General features: G+C 32.6%; 1 protein-coding gene across 1 annotated transcript in view; it reads left to right on the top strand.

The window, feature by feature from the left end:
* Nucleotides 1-336: 336 nt before the first annotated feature.
* Nucleotides 337-16,409, top strand: part of LOC128160593 (uncharacterized) — a 72,472-nt gene continuing 56,399 nt past the window's right edge. Inside the window, exons 1-3 of the mRNA XM_052823924.1 lie at nucleotides 337-529; nucleotides 808-906; nucleotides 13,884-14,219. Of these exons, the coding sequence (XP_052679884.1) occupies nucleotides 451-529; nucleotides 808-906; nucleotides 13,884-14,219 (514 nt within the window). The 5' untranslated portion in view covers nucleotides 337-450. The remainder of the gene's footprint in view (nucleotides 530-807; nucleotides 907-13,883; nucleotides 14,220-16,409) is intronic.

Here is a 16,409-nt window from a genome sequence, read left to right as displayed (position 1 = left end):
TTATGCATGAAAAAATGCATTTACCTTCATTACCCCTGACTATGAGTAACCAATAGCATCTCAAAAATTACAAAAAAGCGCCGGGAATGGTCTGCCATAAACATGACTGGAATGTAGAATGGGGAAAATCAAGTAAATAGTAGGTTTTTCGTGATGGTAATCTCGCTTTAAAAAGGGATAAATACCACTATATAGGCAGTATTCGGGGGGGGGGGGGGGGGGCTGCTATGCTATAAAGCCATTTCGGGGGGGGGGGAGGTGCTGCTATATAACCATTTTCCCAAGGCAAAAATGGCTAGGGGAAAAGGCACTATATAACTCCTCTAATCAATTTTAATATGTAATGGAACAGTAACCAGTAACTTGAAAAATCTATAGACTGTGCGGGACGAGCCGTTTATATCCCGCTCGCTCGCAAGTTTAGACTTTACCGCCAGACTCACCGGGAGTATGTGGTTACCAGTCCTTTTCATTTTGGAACTCTTTCATATCGGAGATAGTTACATCGTATCAGAAAAGGAGCAACCTGGTAAACTTTTTTTTTTATCTTTTTTTAGTAACCAAAAAATGCACGTCTTAACTTTGAATGGAAGTAACATTTCATTCTGAAATGTATTAAAATGTAATTTTAAAAACTCAAAAAACACAAAGTGATAACACAATCTTGCAGGAAAAACCAAACTAATTATGTTATGATTTCTGTCAATGACTATTCATCCTTTGTAACATGAACTTTTAAACCTTTCGAAATTATGTCTTAACATTTGTATGAAATAATTTTATTTCATTATTACAAATTCATCTCAGTGTGTCCGTTTGTGGAATGCCAGAACGGGGGACGACTTGACCAGACAACCTGTCAGTGTGATTGTCCACCAAAGTACTATGGGTTCTTCTGTCAGAACAGTAAGTACCTCGTGACACTCACCTGTCTTATCACTAAAATATAGTATTAACCGTTATAGTACTGTGGTTTAAGTTATATATTATAACTTAAACGTAAGTATACGCGGGGTACGGTTCCTACAGATTCGATCACAGATATTAAGATAATGCGCCCCACCTAAATACATGTATTTACGATGTAAATTTAAATGTTGAGTACATTGTTGCACTTTGTAATTGATAACTAAGAATACTTTTTTCGCCATTCCGTGCTTTTGATTTATGGACAAAATTTAACAAACAATACAAACTACTTCATTAAAAGGTAAATTAGACTTGACCTAAGAGCTGTTTCAAATTCTAAAACATATTGCAATAACATCTTCCAGAATGAAAAAAATTCAGATCTGTTTATTGAGCAAATATATAAAGATTAGATAAATGATGCGGACACCACTCAAGGGCCAAGCGTGGTCATTAGCTGGTCGTACTTGCAGGTACCAAGCCACAAGCTCGAGTTCCTTCTCATTAATGACAGATAGTTGTTTACAATAAAAAGACAAAATTCAAACTAGAATTTATTCATCATATATAAAGGAGTTCTTCTGATTATTTAAAAAACCACATCAGTTATTCTTTTCGATGTTTATCTTAAAACTTCGTATTGTACCTGGCAACTTATTCATTTATGGTGTAATATCATCTATTATTAATGAATTTACTTTTAATAATATAATTAAAAAAAAGATTAAATCAAAGCATATTTTCAATATTAAAAGGAGATTTAAATTATTTTTAACATTATTAGCAACACACAAAAACTTGAAAATACGTTTACTGAAAAACGACATTGAAACAAAAATATGCATGATAACCTTATTTCATGTTTAATTTTAAAAAATAAGAAATATTAAAACACCATATATTTTGTTAAAGTACAATGTTTATATCGGTTTTAAGTTATGTGCGTGTAAGAGAGTTCACGAGTGTCTTGGCCCCTAAGGGGATAGCCCATTTTTCTTGATTTCCTTGAAAAGGTCTTGAGGATATGCTCAAAACTTTCCCTTGTCTAATGTCTATGTTGTAAATATAACATCTGTTAATGAAATCAAGCACTTAATAGTCATATCAGTTAGACTAAGGAAGAGTGGAAGGTAAAATTGTAGGATTGACATGATATTTGCAGATGTATGGAACTCAATTATCAAACGACCTTTGAGTAGTCTATAATACTTATAATTATGACATTTTAGTAGCATGTATATAAAAATTTAATAAGATGAAAGATAATGTGTCAATAAAGATAAACAGAAATCAATTTAAAGTTGGCTGGGCATCTCTGATCAATCTCAGGTGGGATTATGGCTGCGCGGAAATTAGAATTTAGAATTAGGGATAGTCATTACCTTAAGTAGACAACTGTCTGAAATCACCATCAAAAGGCGTTGAAATCGATTTGTCTAAACTGATGTATAGAGATTGACCACAAGACAATAATATCAGTACAAACATGTTGGAATATTAATTGAAATGCTGGTAAAAGTAATTGCATGAAAAAGAAAATTGTCATTCAATACGACATGGGTCAGGAAAAGGTAACAATGGGGGAGGGGAGTAGAAGTATAACCAGTTCCAAAGCTCTGTAAGAAAAAGAACATTAGGAATAAAATGGAAGGTATGATTTGTAAAATTAAAGAAAGAAACATTTTAACAAGACCTTTAATTTTCAGTAAAGCGTAGCTATCTATTCCTTGCGTCAAAAGAGTTTCAAATGACGCTGTGCAAATTTGCAAAATATACACCGATTGCGCAGTCTTAGCTCAAAAGCCAAACAAACTGTTGATTTCAAAGAGCCGTGGCTGAGTGGCTAGCAATGAAATAGACAAGCCTACGTCACATTGCTGTTTAACACAACTACCCAAAGTCTAAGCTATTGTTAAAATGGTTCTAAGAGCTCGTGATCAGTGGACTTGGACTCATTTGGTGCATTCACGTTCATGCTGGATTTTTCCAAAATTTCTTCTGAAAAAAGTTTGGTTCATCAATGATGTCTTCAGTTTGTAGTTAATAATATATGTGTCGGCAATTGTTATGACGCAAAGGACAATATAGGTTTGTTTGTTTGTATTACAAATTGCTTTTGACACTTTAAATGATAAATTTTTGATTGACACAAATAACTTAGGCTCGATAGCTTACACATGAATACGTCCTCAGTGATGCTTCTGCAACCATTAAAGCTATACACGCTATAATTTGCGTCAATTTTGAATGACAGTGAAAACGCATGTGTTTGTCTACTAATAAAAGTTATCCATAATCTGTAAATTACAAGGGTGAATTCCATTTCGTTACAAAGATATAGATTTTTAAGAGTGAATGCCACGAACCATCAAGCTTCATCCCTAAAATTAATTGAAACTACATTTTTTGAAAAAACCAATTTTTACTCCAGTTGTGGGTCAAGTAAAACAATGCTAATATATCAGACCATTTTTTTTTGGGCAATATTGCGCTCCATTCCCATGGTAACCAATAGGGAAAAGGGGGGGGGGGGTTGAAATTTGGTGAAATGTGAAATTTTCTCAAATTTAAGATGTTGCATAATGAAAAGTATGAAAAAATCAATAGATATACAACTGTTTGCCTCAATTCATTAATTTTCACCATTTTTTCCCATATTTTTTTATTGACTATCAGTTTCAAACGCTATAATAACGAAATTTTTTATCTCAATTTTCCCCAATTTCAATGCTATTTTTCTTAAATCTGCAACGACATAATTGATCAAACAGAATATATCCAGAAAGTGCCACACCTAAACAATATAAATCAAAAGAAATATTGAGAAGCCTTTGGACAGAGGCCACGGTGACAGTGATTCTCTGCATGAACTTTCTCAATTTTTCTTCAAAATTGTGCCATAGAATTATCTCCCTTGAATGAGCTCTTTAATAGTAAGTGCACAAAAGATAGTACATGTCAACTTCCAGTAGCAGAAGACACTTGTCAACAAATCAATGATATGCAGTATCTTCTTTGATGTTGTTTTAGTGTTTTCATGATGTTATAGATCGAGTGCTCTTTTCCCCAGTATTCAAGGATTACTTGTAAGTTGTCTCATTGGCACTAACATCACATCTTCCTATATCTAATAACCAAATAAACCTGTGACAAGCCTGCATCTGTTGGTGACACATTGCTTGTACATAATCAAACCACAATTGGTCCAAATGGCCCCAAAATATTTTGTAAAAATGTAGTTTAATTTGTATGAAATATATAGAGAAAATCTCAAGTGACAAATACTTATAATGGCATGACAATATATGTATGTCAGCATGCATCTATAAATGATATGAAAACACTGAAAATACAACACAGTTCAATGAAAGAATAGATAGTAAACATAGGGGGTTCAAAAAGGGGGGCTGGGGTTCTGGGTCCCCCGTTTGAAGGGAAGAAATTTGGTTATTTATATGGGGAATCACTGAAGCATGACTGGAGCAGCCCCCCTTATGAAAAGTTCTGGATCCCCCACTGGTAAAGAACTATTTTCATGGAAACAGTCCCTAATCAGCTCAAGTGGCAGTATATTAGGTTCAAGTTTGGAATTTGAAATTTTGCAAGTCTTCGTTTGGAATTGGCCTTTTCAGAATCTAAAGGACTCATTGTTCGTACACCAAAATAAAAATAATGTCATGAATGTTACGTCATTGGTTGCATTTAAATTGTTTATCACGTTTTAAACCAATCACAGCGTTTGGGGTACACTTTTCGAAATATTACCTAGAATGAATTAGATTCTGAAACCATGAAGTAAAAAAAATCAACATGCATGCATGTCAAATTAATATTTGGTCAGTTTGGCGTCCATAGTTAAAGTCAAATCGAAATATACACACACACACACACACATATATAATATATATATATATATGACTATAAATAATGAAATATACATGTACAGTAACAACTCGATTGAAAATATTAGAAAAAAAAAAAAAGGGAACAAACGAAGACCCTTATTGCATTTTTTACTTTTGAAACATAATGATAATTATGGTGCTAAATGACTGATGAGTGTTGTCCCCTGTCTTAATACCCACGCTCTACATGTACATTGACCAGATTTGAGACATATTTATCAGTCTACCAAAATAAGTATCCCTGGGGCGGACTTTAAACCAGGTCGACTAAGTGCCGAATTGACTATTCCTTTTTAATATAGTTGGTAAGTAACTGATTTGGTTGCTAAGGCATACAACTGTACAGATGGTTGCTAGGGAGAAATTATTTTTCAATAAAATCATTTATCATGTTTCTTTTTGTTGTAAAAAGTTTGAATGCAACAAAAACAATTTTTTGCATTTTTATTGAAAAAGGGGAGGGGGGGGTTGCTATGGTGTAAAACTGGTTGCTAAGGACTTTTTCAGCTATATTGTCTTTTTTATGCAAGTTATTTTTTTTCTTTTATGACTAATCCTCTAAAAAGATCATTCTGCAAATGAATTTAGCTCTTTCATTCAAAATTTGAAAAAAATGAAAATTAAGCAAAAATGTGATTTTTTAACACAATTTTCCCGATATTTTTATAAAAAGGCTTCTCTATTTTATTTATGATTTTGATAAAGATGCTCTTGGTCATTTGTATGCAACATACATTTTTTGCCTATTTTGTTGCAGAGTTGAAATATTCAATTTTATGTTAGAGGGCTATTTTAGAGTTTGGTTATTTTCAAAAAATGTCTCAAATATTGGTTACCATAGCAACCCAATAACCAAAACTATTTTTTCTAAAGTATGTTAGTTTAGAAACTTTGTAACATTAATCTACTTATAAATTGAAATGTGTTTAACAGTAGAAAATGCCAATAAAATATACATGAAAATAATAGAAAATGAGTTTATTTTGGTATTATAAGCCGTTTCCATGGAAACTTCTGAAATCATTAATAAAGGAGACTTTAAATTATTCATATCCAAAAAAAACGATTAGTACAATTAAGATGGTCAATTTAGAATAGAAAAATGGGGGAATTTTTTTTTCAAGTTTCATAGCCAAGCTTGATGATTTGTGACATTCCCTCTTAATTGTTTATTTTCCTGCCAGGAAAATATACCTTTTCATGAATATTGATGAAGGAAGAGCAAATCGACCTCATTGCGCATGTCCGCGGAGAACTAGGTGGTCGTTATTGTTTGCTTAATTAAATATCCAAGTGAACTTGATTTTTAATATGCTTAACAGTTGTTAATTTGAAATACATACATGTATAATGAGTAAAATACGCTTGCCATTCACGATACCCTTACTTCTGCATTAACACTTATAGGATCTATAAATAGCACATAGGGGAAAAACACAGGTCTACGTCATTTTTTTAAAGGAAGTATTCATATCTACTCACAGGCTTGTATTTTTTTCTTTTGTTTGTACTCGTATATCGGACACATTTATACTTTACTGAAAATATCCTAGTAAGCTTTCCTTTGTGAAACTATCACAATTATGAAGATGTTGACCCTTCACCAGTTTTGGTATGATAGGCTAAATTTAGCTGTCGATATCACGTGATAGATTGATATTCACGAGGAGGCATTACTTTCCTGGCAGGAAAATAAATATTTTTTATTGTTTAATATTAGATATATTTGTTACGTGATCGAATTGGGCATTATAATTAACAGAATAAAGATAACTTTTATTAGTAATCAAACACATACATTTTCCCCTTTATTCAAAATTGACGCAAATTATAGCGCGTATAGCTTCAATGACTTTAATGTACAATTAAGAAATGAACAGCAATCAAGTTCATATCCCGGTGAACTTTTTAACATTGCTTTTTATTACTTATATGGACATTTCAAAACGGCAAACTGTTCAGAAATGTTGATATTATCGAGTTTTTATGTTTACAATAATTCAATCGACAAGCGATGAGCGCGTGCTATGATCATTTTGACGTCATAAAAAAGTTCCCATAGAATTTAACGTTCTTGTTATTCTCTTGGTTCATGTAAGGAAGACTATTTGCAAATGTAAATATATCAGATTGTATAATTCAATTTACTAACCATGACCTTTGCAATAGAAATGACCACGATTGGAATTAATGTACCGTGTAAACTATTAATGAAATGTTTAACAAATGATATTGGATTACTCTAGCAAGAATCATTCTGTGCTTTATTTAAATCCACAATAAATATTAAAGGTTAACATATGCTGAACTATACAAAAACTGGTATTTTGAACCAATGTAAACGAATTAAAAACACGGCACGAGCATTGTTTACAGAGCAAAGAAAAGTTAGCCGTGTATCTCCCTTTTAACTCCTTGACTGACACTCACATTTAGGTTGATCGTATGCATTAAAAATGTTGTCTTATTTGGCAAATAATTGAATTGGTTTCATTTTGACTTTGTTTGCTAATGATCATTATTTTTTCTCGAAATTGAACCATACAGGAAAATAATTGCCCCGTTTAATGTTCCCCCTTTCGCCATCGTTGTCAGCGGGCGAATTTAGGATCAAGCGAATTGAAATGCGTCATTATATCTCTTAAACCATCTGAGTCTGGGCGAATTCAAGATAGGGCGAAACTAATTGCTGTAGAAAGGCGAAAATTACATCGGGCGAAAATAACCCTGTACACAGGATGTTGCGACATTGCAGAAAAAATACATAATAGCGGGTTATGTAATTGTCTTTGTTTTTTTTTTGGAATGATCGCTACCCTTTTTTTGGAATGATCGCTACTTTTTTAACCCGCATGAATCATCAAAGAAATCATTTTATTGCTCATATTTGCACCTGTCTTTTAACAAATTGTTAATCTGACTGTAAAAGTAAGTAAAATGAAAAAAAAACTTACTGTTAATGTACATCAAAACGTTAGCTAAAAGATATAGCCAAATCGTCTCCTATGGAAATTTGAGTCTGACAACATCATGATTATTTCGTGCAATCCATGATTATACTTAATTAGGTCTTTGTAGGTTTCGACCATTTGATAAACGGGTGGAAGTAGATTTCAGTCTGGCTGTTTCTATAGAGCTATCAAAGGACCACAGGTTTCCGTAAACAAGAGGGAATCATACTCGATAGATGTAAATATTATACTGTTTCCCAAGTTATGCTTCCACTACTTTTTGTTTCGTAATATCTTTATACAGTAATCTTAAGTACCTTGCCTCCAAACTATATATATTTGTCAACTAGAATGAAAAACGTCCAGATTACCTGTTTTCAAACGCCCCCTCTACAGCTGTAGGTTTCAATTCAAAACCAAGAATAGAAAGTCTACAAGGATTCATCTTCGCTTGTTAAGGGTTTCTGATCTGCACCGCTCCTAACGAACCCTTGGCATATAGTGCTATCAAAAGTCGGGAATTTTCCCCTTGATTTTGATTGGGGTTTACTCAAATCATTCGACCAATTAAAATAAGAAATACAAAACACATCTGATTTTTTTCAACAATATTTTGGTACTGTTTATTTACGCGCAGCTCAAGACACTTATTTTTTTTAAGTCTTTCTATTTCAGCCTTCATGATAATGTAGCATGCAATGGTGCAATAATAGACACACCTGACTGTGTATCAATAGAGGAACGCACGTACATGTATATATATATATATATATATATATATATATATATATATATATATATATATATATATATATATATATATATATATATATATATATATAATTATATATATATATATATATAACAACATGAGATTAAACCCTACACACATATATGTACTTATATATATATATATATATATATATATATATATATATATATATATATATATATATATATATACACACAGTACCCGCAACGTTATTTTTTACAAGATAAACGATAGGATAGGATTCACGCACGATAGGATAGCATTAACGCACGATAGAACAGTATACACACACGAAAGGATAGGATTAACGCACGATAGAACAGTATACACGCACGATATGATAGGATTGATACACGATAGGAAAGGATAAACGATGTTCATGATAAACGTATGATCGCTTTAAACGATATTTACGAACAAACTGATAATGGCAGAATTTGAGAGAGAACACGTACAAATAAAGATTTACGTGGAATTTCTTTTTAGTAACAATTGCCGAGTTGTTAATCATCGCTGCATCATTTATAGAATGTATAAAAATTACCAGGTATTTTTTTTTCGACTAAAATTATGAGCTTTAATGATCAACAAATTTTCTGTATTGTTAAAATTGTTTTCATTCCAGAACACCCTAGCCGATCGCCGCGAATATTTCAGCCCGAGATTAAATCACTCGGAAAATAGCGGGTTTAATTATATAAATCCAAATCTTGTATAAAGTAAATATAAAATCTACCATAAGTACATTTCTTTCTGTATAAGAAAATGATGCATTAAAAACGATTATTACAGACAAGTTAAATAAATATTTGCGCAGATACACATTCTGCGTACGATTTGTTAACATCGTTTTCATTACCACACACCCTAGCTGATTGCCGAGAACATTTCAGCCTGAAATCAAATATCACACGAAAAATAACGGGTTCAAAATACAACTCGGGTTTTAATTAAATATAAATTATATCATAAATAGTTTTGTTTCTGTAAAATATGATGCAACAAAATTATATTGCATAAAAGTTAAAGTTTACGCAGGTATACACTCTGCGTACGATTTAATATATTCGATTTACAGGTAAATATGTTACCTTGCTCCTAAGAACTTCGTTTTTCATTTTCAATGTTAACAGATATGATTTACATATAATATTGGTTAATTTTGATCTAAAAAAATTTAAAAATTAGTATCCTGACGGAATGTTGGATAGGATTTTACAATTCGTGTTCAATAAATATTCGTATACGGCGCACCGAACGAGTTGCAACTTAGTAATAAATTAACTTGCTTATGAAAAGGCACGAAACGATTAACACGATAGGATAAACGGAAGAATTGTTGTAATTAAACTATAAACCTGATAGGATTAACGCACGATAGGATAGCATTAACGCACGATAGAACAGTATACACGCACGATAGGATAGAATTAACGCACGATAGAACAGTATACACGCACGATACGATAGGATTGATACACGATACGATAGGATAGGATTGTAAAAAATAACGTTGCGGGTACTGTGTATATATATATATATATATATATATATATATATATATATATATATATATATATATATATAATACACTTGGTATTAAAACGTTCTTTCAACTTGTCAATAGTCTGTCATTACAGCACCAGTCGTGACATTTAAAGTTCGGCATCTTTCATCGTTTGGGTGATTTATAAATAGGCAAGGAAATCACGTGACGAAAATAAATCCCAACTTTTGATACTACGATATGCCAAGGGTTCGAGAGAAGCATTGCGGATTAGATACTCTTGGCTAGGGAAGTTGACGGGGATTTTACATTGCAAATTTTTCATTACATTACATTTACGTTTGCGGGGTGTCCCAAGTAATTTTAATGGGAAAAAGAGGTAAAAATTTCCAATTTTAAATATCCTTATGATGTTTGTTTGTTTTTGGATGCAATAACTTGGAGCCGACTATAGTATTACGGCATGAGATGTATTTTCAATTACTTAACTTTTCCTGATTTGTTTTTATTAATGGATATTAATGTGTAAATACATTTCTTTAATGAAGAATTGCGAAAACGAATTTGCTACACTATTAGGGAAAATTAATCTTTTTGAACGTGCAAATATAATCAGAACTAATCACGAGTTCTATAATTATGAGAAGAGTTTAATGTGCACATTATTATACATTGATTGTCTGAACCAACTATACAGGGCCTTAATAGCTCATCTCATTAGTCAAGGTTGTCAAACTGATTAACAAGTTTGTCAAATAGAGGCACGTCGGAAACTACATGTAGCAGATATCTGGTATAGTTGCACAATCATAGCATTGATAATTATAGATTCGTAGTATAGCAAACAAAATAGATGTTACCTTTCAAATTTTGTTAAGGATAAATAAACCCAAAATCATTTGATATCAAGGTGATCTTTAAAAAAATACGGTGCAATTTAGGGAACTTTTAAAATGAATGTTACCAAAATTGTACAAATCTTAGAAACATGTACATTCTTTAGTAAGGTTGTAATTTTAAACCATACAGAAATCGAACGCAACATTTGTTGCTTTTTTGCAAAAAGTACATTGAAGTTCTATCACGGTTTAATCAAAACTACAACAAGTTTTAATAAGCACTGTTTTTCTTGGTAAATACTGCCTATATTCCTATATTCGGCGGTTTCCCCTTGCAAGAATGAGTGATTTTTAATGAAAATCTGATTTTTGCGGATTGAAAACAAGAAATGCTATTGTGTATATAATATGTTTCACGGTGCGACCGTTGGGGCGAGCTCAGCATTTGATCAAATAATGAATTATGATAAATCAATAAAAGTATCAACGTAACGTAAATGAATTTGAATGCAAAATAAAATATAAAGATGCCTATTTTTTCTTGTAAATTTTCATAATTTATAAGATTGTTTAGTTATTTAAATAGAATTTATCTCAGTTTTTACAATGTTGTTGAATAATAACGATTTTAACACAATGTTTATTGCATTTTATTTCCTCTTTTCTTGCAGCAGACATTTTTCTTAAACATACATATAAAAAATTGACTTATCATATAGAGCCCCCCCCCCCCTTTTTATAAAAAAAATATAATTTACGTATTAAAAAAAATAATTGCTGATCATATAAGAAAATCGGTTTTGCCCCCCCCCCCCCGGGAGGATGTAATAAATGTGAAAATAAAGATACCATTTAGCAGCTAAAGAGCTAAATGCATACTACGCACTCACCATTCCTCACCCGGATTAGGATTTCATTTTACTTGTAAATATTTTTTGAATGATGCTGCCGCGCCCCCTTTTAAAAAACGTTCCTGGAAATTAATTACTGTAAATATATAGTGAATAAAATAAATGTGAGCATTCATCCAAATGAGAGCAAGTTACAACTGTTTCCTATTAAAAAAAAAGATGTCTCCATTCTTTAGCTTTGCAAGATTTTGAGAAGATTTTAGTATTTATATTCCAGCAGATTTACAATAAATACTTAGAGTAATTTCCCCTTATTGTGACGTCAAAGTTGACGTCGGTCAAGTGTCATCTGTCTCTTTGAAAAACCCGGGGAAAAAAACTAACTGAAATATACTGTTTTGTTTACTTAAAAAGCATGATATTCATGAAATTACACAATTTATCTGTTTCTCAAAAGTTTTACTTTGATTCTCGTGAGAAGGAATCAAGTCTAGTGAGATCGTCCGACATTGATAAATTGCATTGTGGGTCGAAATTTACTGACTCCGAAAAATTCTGTGGGATCAATGTGCAAGAAATCCATTGTGACGTCACTCGAAGGAACGACAACTCTGTTAGTCTTATGTAATGGAATTATTTTATTTTCAATGCATGATGTACATAGTCTTTTATCTTGTTCTCGTGAGAGTGTGAAATGGGAAACCATATTTACAGGGAATTACCGGGACGATTAAAACAAGGCATTACTGGTCCGATTTACTGACGCCAAAAAATCCGTTGAATGAATGTGCAACAATTTTCTATTCACACACGCCTTGCCGGTAGAGCTCGCTTCGCGCCGGCGCTGCGCGCCGGCGAGGTGCGCTCGCTATTACCTGTTAGGAAAACCGCTTGAAACTTATGGAAGTATTACAAAGTTTATTTTACAAAACTGTCTATTACAAAGGTAAAGTTCCATATTATTATACTGAATTTGTAAATTTCGGACTTAAAATACTTTAAGTTTTACGCAGCATTGTTAAGGTTTACTTTATGGTCGCGCCGACCAGAAAGTACGGGAAAAATTAACTATGACATCACACGAAACAACAAGTCGTCAAAAATGCTAATAAATAAAGTAATTTCCAATTGTTATGGGTACGAAAACATTAAACTACATTAAAAATTACTCATGCGTGCAACTTTGTAGTCAAATAAGTCCAACAACGATAAATATAAACAACAGACTGATCGCGGTGCACTTGTCGATGTGACGTCATATTGTAAATTTTGACGCATATTATGTGTAGAGAGAGGCGGATCAATCAATTTTTTAACACGAGAAAATGCAGTTTATAAATGAACGGATCATAATCATAAATCAATTATTATACCATTAAATACTATCTATTATGCTTGTTTTTATTCGGCATGTAATTATTTTTTAAAGCGTGTATTATTTCTTTTTTAGAATGTTAAATGTACAAGTTCCATGTGTTTGACATCGGGAAGCCTATCTAAATCCACTTTTTACAAGGGCATACACTTAACAGATCATTTTGATCTTTTGGATATAAATTAAGGGAATATTAAATTCATTTAAAAAAGCTGCTGATTCAATGAAATCAACAGAATAAATTATTAAATACGTAAAATATAAAGCGATGGTCATTTAAATTCCAACCGGAGCTTTTTTCTCTGATATTTATTCTAATAAAGAAGGACTCTATACAAAGTAGCAGCACTTTTCAGAATTTACCAGAATAGTAGAATTTGATTATCATTTAAAATTTTAATTCAAATAAAGATATGCCCTGGTTCATGTAATATTGAAATTTGTTTATGACATTCAATCGGGAGATTTATCAACACATATCACGTGACCATCAATTCAGGGGACAACACTAAGTGTCATACAAAGTAGCATTACTTATAAATATGTTGTTATAATGGATGCATCGTTTTATGAACGTTTAAATCCGCTGATATTTTCATAGCAAGCCTTAACAGTGCTGCGTAGTGTTTTTAAGGTTTTAATACGGCGACATCTTAAGCATAGCAATGATTTTCTGTCAATTTGAAAGGTAAATGTGGCCATCACTTTCGGGTTTTGAAATTACAAATTTATCATTAACAATAACAACTAACCTTGTATGATTTGTCTTCCCAGATTACGAGAAAAGTCTGTGGCCCGATGGGACCTATGCTCTACCCACGTCAATGTTCGGCTGTCCTGAGACCGAGGCTAAAGGATGGTCAACATCCTACGTCAACCTTACCCTCCCCGAGTCCTCACAACAGCAGGAGTGGAATATGAAGAACCCAGAACTAAAGACCGACGTCATCGAGCCGAACATTTTAGGGCCCTACTATTACCGCGCCCTGCAGATGAATTTCTGTGTGAAAACGCCAACCTACTTTGAAAATAGAGAAAGCAATAGGACATCAGCTGAATGGCCGAGAGGGCAATATTGCATATACAGTTTTAATAACACCTGTCCTCTAGGTATAAATACGCATCTTTATTTCTTTTGGAAAGAGTGCATTTACTTGTTTTCTATTTTATAAGATCTGTCAATTCAAAAGCATTGAGAATGTTACAAAGACTTTCCTAAGCAAATGTATATTGTGTGTCTGTCTTGGACTATGATGTGAATAAGATGCCATTGAACAACATGGTTTTATTAGTTTTGTAGTCCATTACGTACAGAGTACTTTTCTATCTATCTGAATTAATCACAACGAGTGGTATCTTACAGCCCATTTCATATACAGTTATTTTACCGGTAACGGATATTTGCCAGGATCGAATAATGTTTAGAAAAACAAGCTTATCTTTTAAAAAGATTGGTGAGCTAGCGCTGTAGCAATCATAAAACACAGAAGCAGATTTCTAGAACATTGGTTTAAATTTCTGAATCGATTAATTAACAATAGGAAGGCACAGTGGTGTACTGGAATTGTGCTGAAGTGGGGTCTCAATCTAAAATTGTGAATCTAGAGTGGGCTTCACATCGGCAATGGCATAGCTCATTGGCTGTGCCCTAATCATTAAGTATCTACTGTAATTTTTAAAATTGAGGTGAAATTTTTCAGAAACCATCGGTACTGTAGCAATCGTATCTTCTCTGGCCTTTCCGACAGGCTCGGAAAACATATCCGAAGTTGTTTTCAGAGCTTGAAGAAATTTAAGATAAAGCTAGCTACATGTTATTTATTATAATATTGAAAATAACTTTTCATTATATAAGACGGAAGCTACAGTTACTTTTTGACATTAACGATAAAACACAAAACTTCACGTGAAGATGATAAAACGAAATTCAAATGGTACAGTTTATATACAGTAGTACAGTATTCCCAGAATCCCCTACTATGGAGTCGAGCATGCGTATTCCAGTGAAAAAGACTAACGTAGTTGCTAGCGCTCGAGAGCGCTAGCAATAATTGGTGAAAAACGAAGTTAAGGTTTTAAAAATTCCAAGCTAGTTAATTATAATACAGAAATAAATATTCTTTCGGTGTGTGGAGTTCAATTGTTTGACATTTGCACGATTATTTACCGTATTATTTACAAATTAAAAAGGTGACCAAGATATGAGCTGCCGGAAGTGCAAGCCAGAAAAAAACCGAATTTGTGAAAACAATTAAACCTTACTATGAAAATAAGTTTGTTATTGAACCATTTATAGTGGATTATTAGTAATTGTAATCCATTTAATGAGATTATGCATCATATCAAATAATAATTGAGCTCTAAATGAAATTACGGCTTCAGATAGAACCACGTGTAGTTTTCCTAGTATCGGTTCATTGCGACAGAAGTATTCTTTGGCTATATATATTGATAGATATACGGACAAAACAAAGGCAAATGGCAACTACTTATCATTAATTATTATTATAAAGTGTTTTCATGAAAATTTAATTTCATAAAGTAACGCAAAATGAAAACTGTTCAAGTCCAGTTTCAATTTCACGGGAAAACGATACGATAAAAATAACGATCATATTATTTGTTTAAATAACATATTTCCACAATTATTTTTCCTTCTTCAGTAATAAGTCTATTGACATGTACCTCTAGTGCATTTTTGAAATTAATCCGTCCCAAAATATTCGGTCAGAAGTGATAGAGGGCGCATGATTCGATACTGGAAAACGTATTCGAAACTCGGAAAATGGATGCGGTGTTGAAATTACTATCTCCGTAATTCATCCTTTATATTTTCGGAAGTTTGATACATGTAGTACAGTTTAGAAGGACAAAGAAACGTAAACAAAACATAAAAACATTTAGAATTTCGATATTAATAGTAGCATACACGACGAAACTGCATACTGGTTCGTTACCAGTAAAACGACTGTATGTAGATCTAAAGCAATCATACATGATATTCCCCAACATTTAACTATAACTGGTCAATTAGAATAAACCGAGTGACCGATTTGAGATTTCCCAATAGGTTAAAAGTCTTTAATAATTCAATTGCGATGAACGATGAACAGATACATTAATACATTGCATCTGTTATCAACTTAACAGCATCGCGGGCATGTTAAGGCTTCCTGATGGATTTTACAGCGATCTTGTCTGTACTTCATACGATAAGACGTCATGATTAACTTTGACGTCACGATCTGCATTCCTGTCGATAGTTCTCAGGGAATGTATTTTAACGTTAAAAGTGAATTA

This window comes from Crassostrea angulata, chromosome 8 (assembly GCF_025612915.1).
Source record: "Crassostrea angulata isolate pt1a10 chromosome 8, ASM2561291v2, whole genome shotgun sequence".
NCBI classification, from domain to species: Eukaryota; Metazoa; Mollusca; class Bivalvia; order Ostreida; family Ostreidae; genus Magallana; species Magallana angulata.
This window is presented reverse-complemented; position numbering and strand designations above follow the sequence as displayed.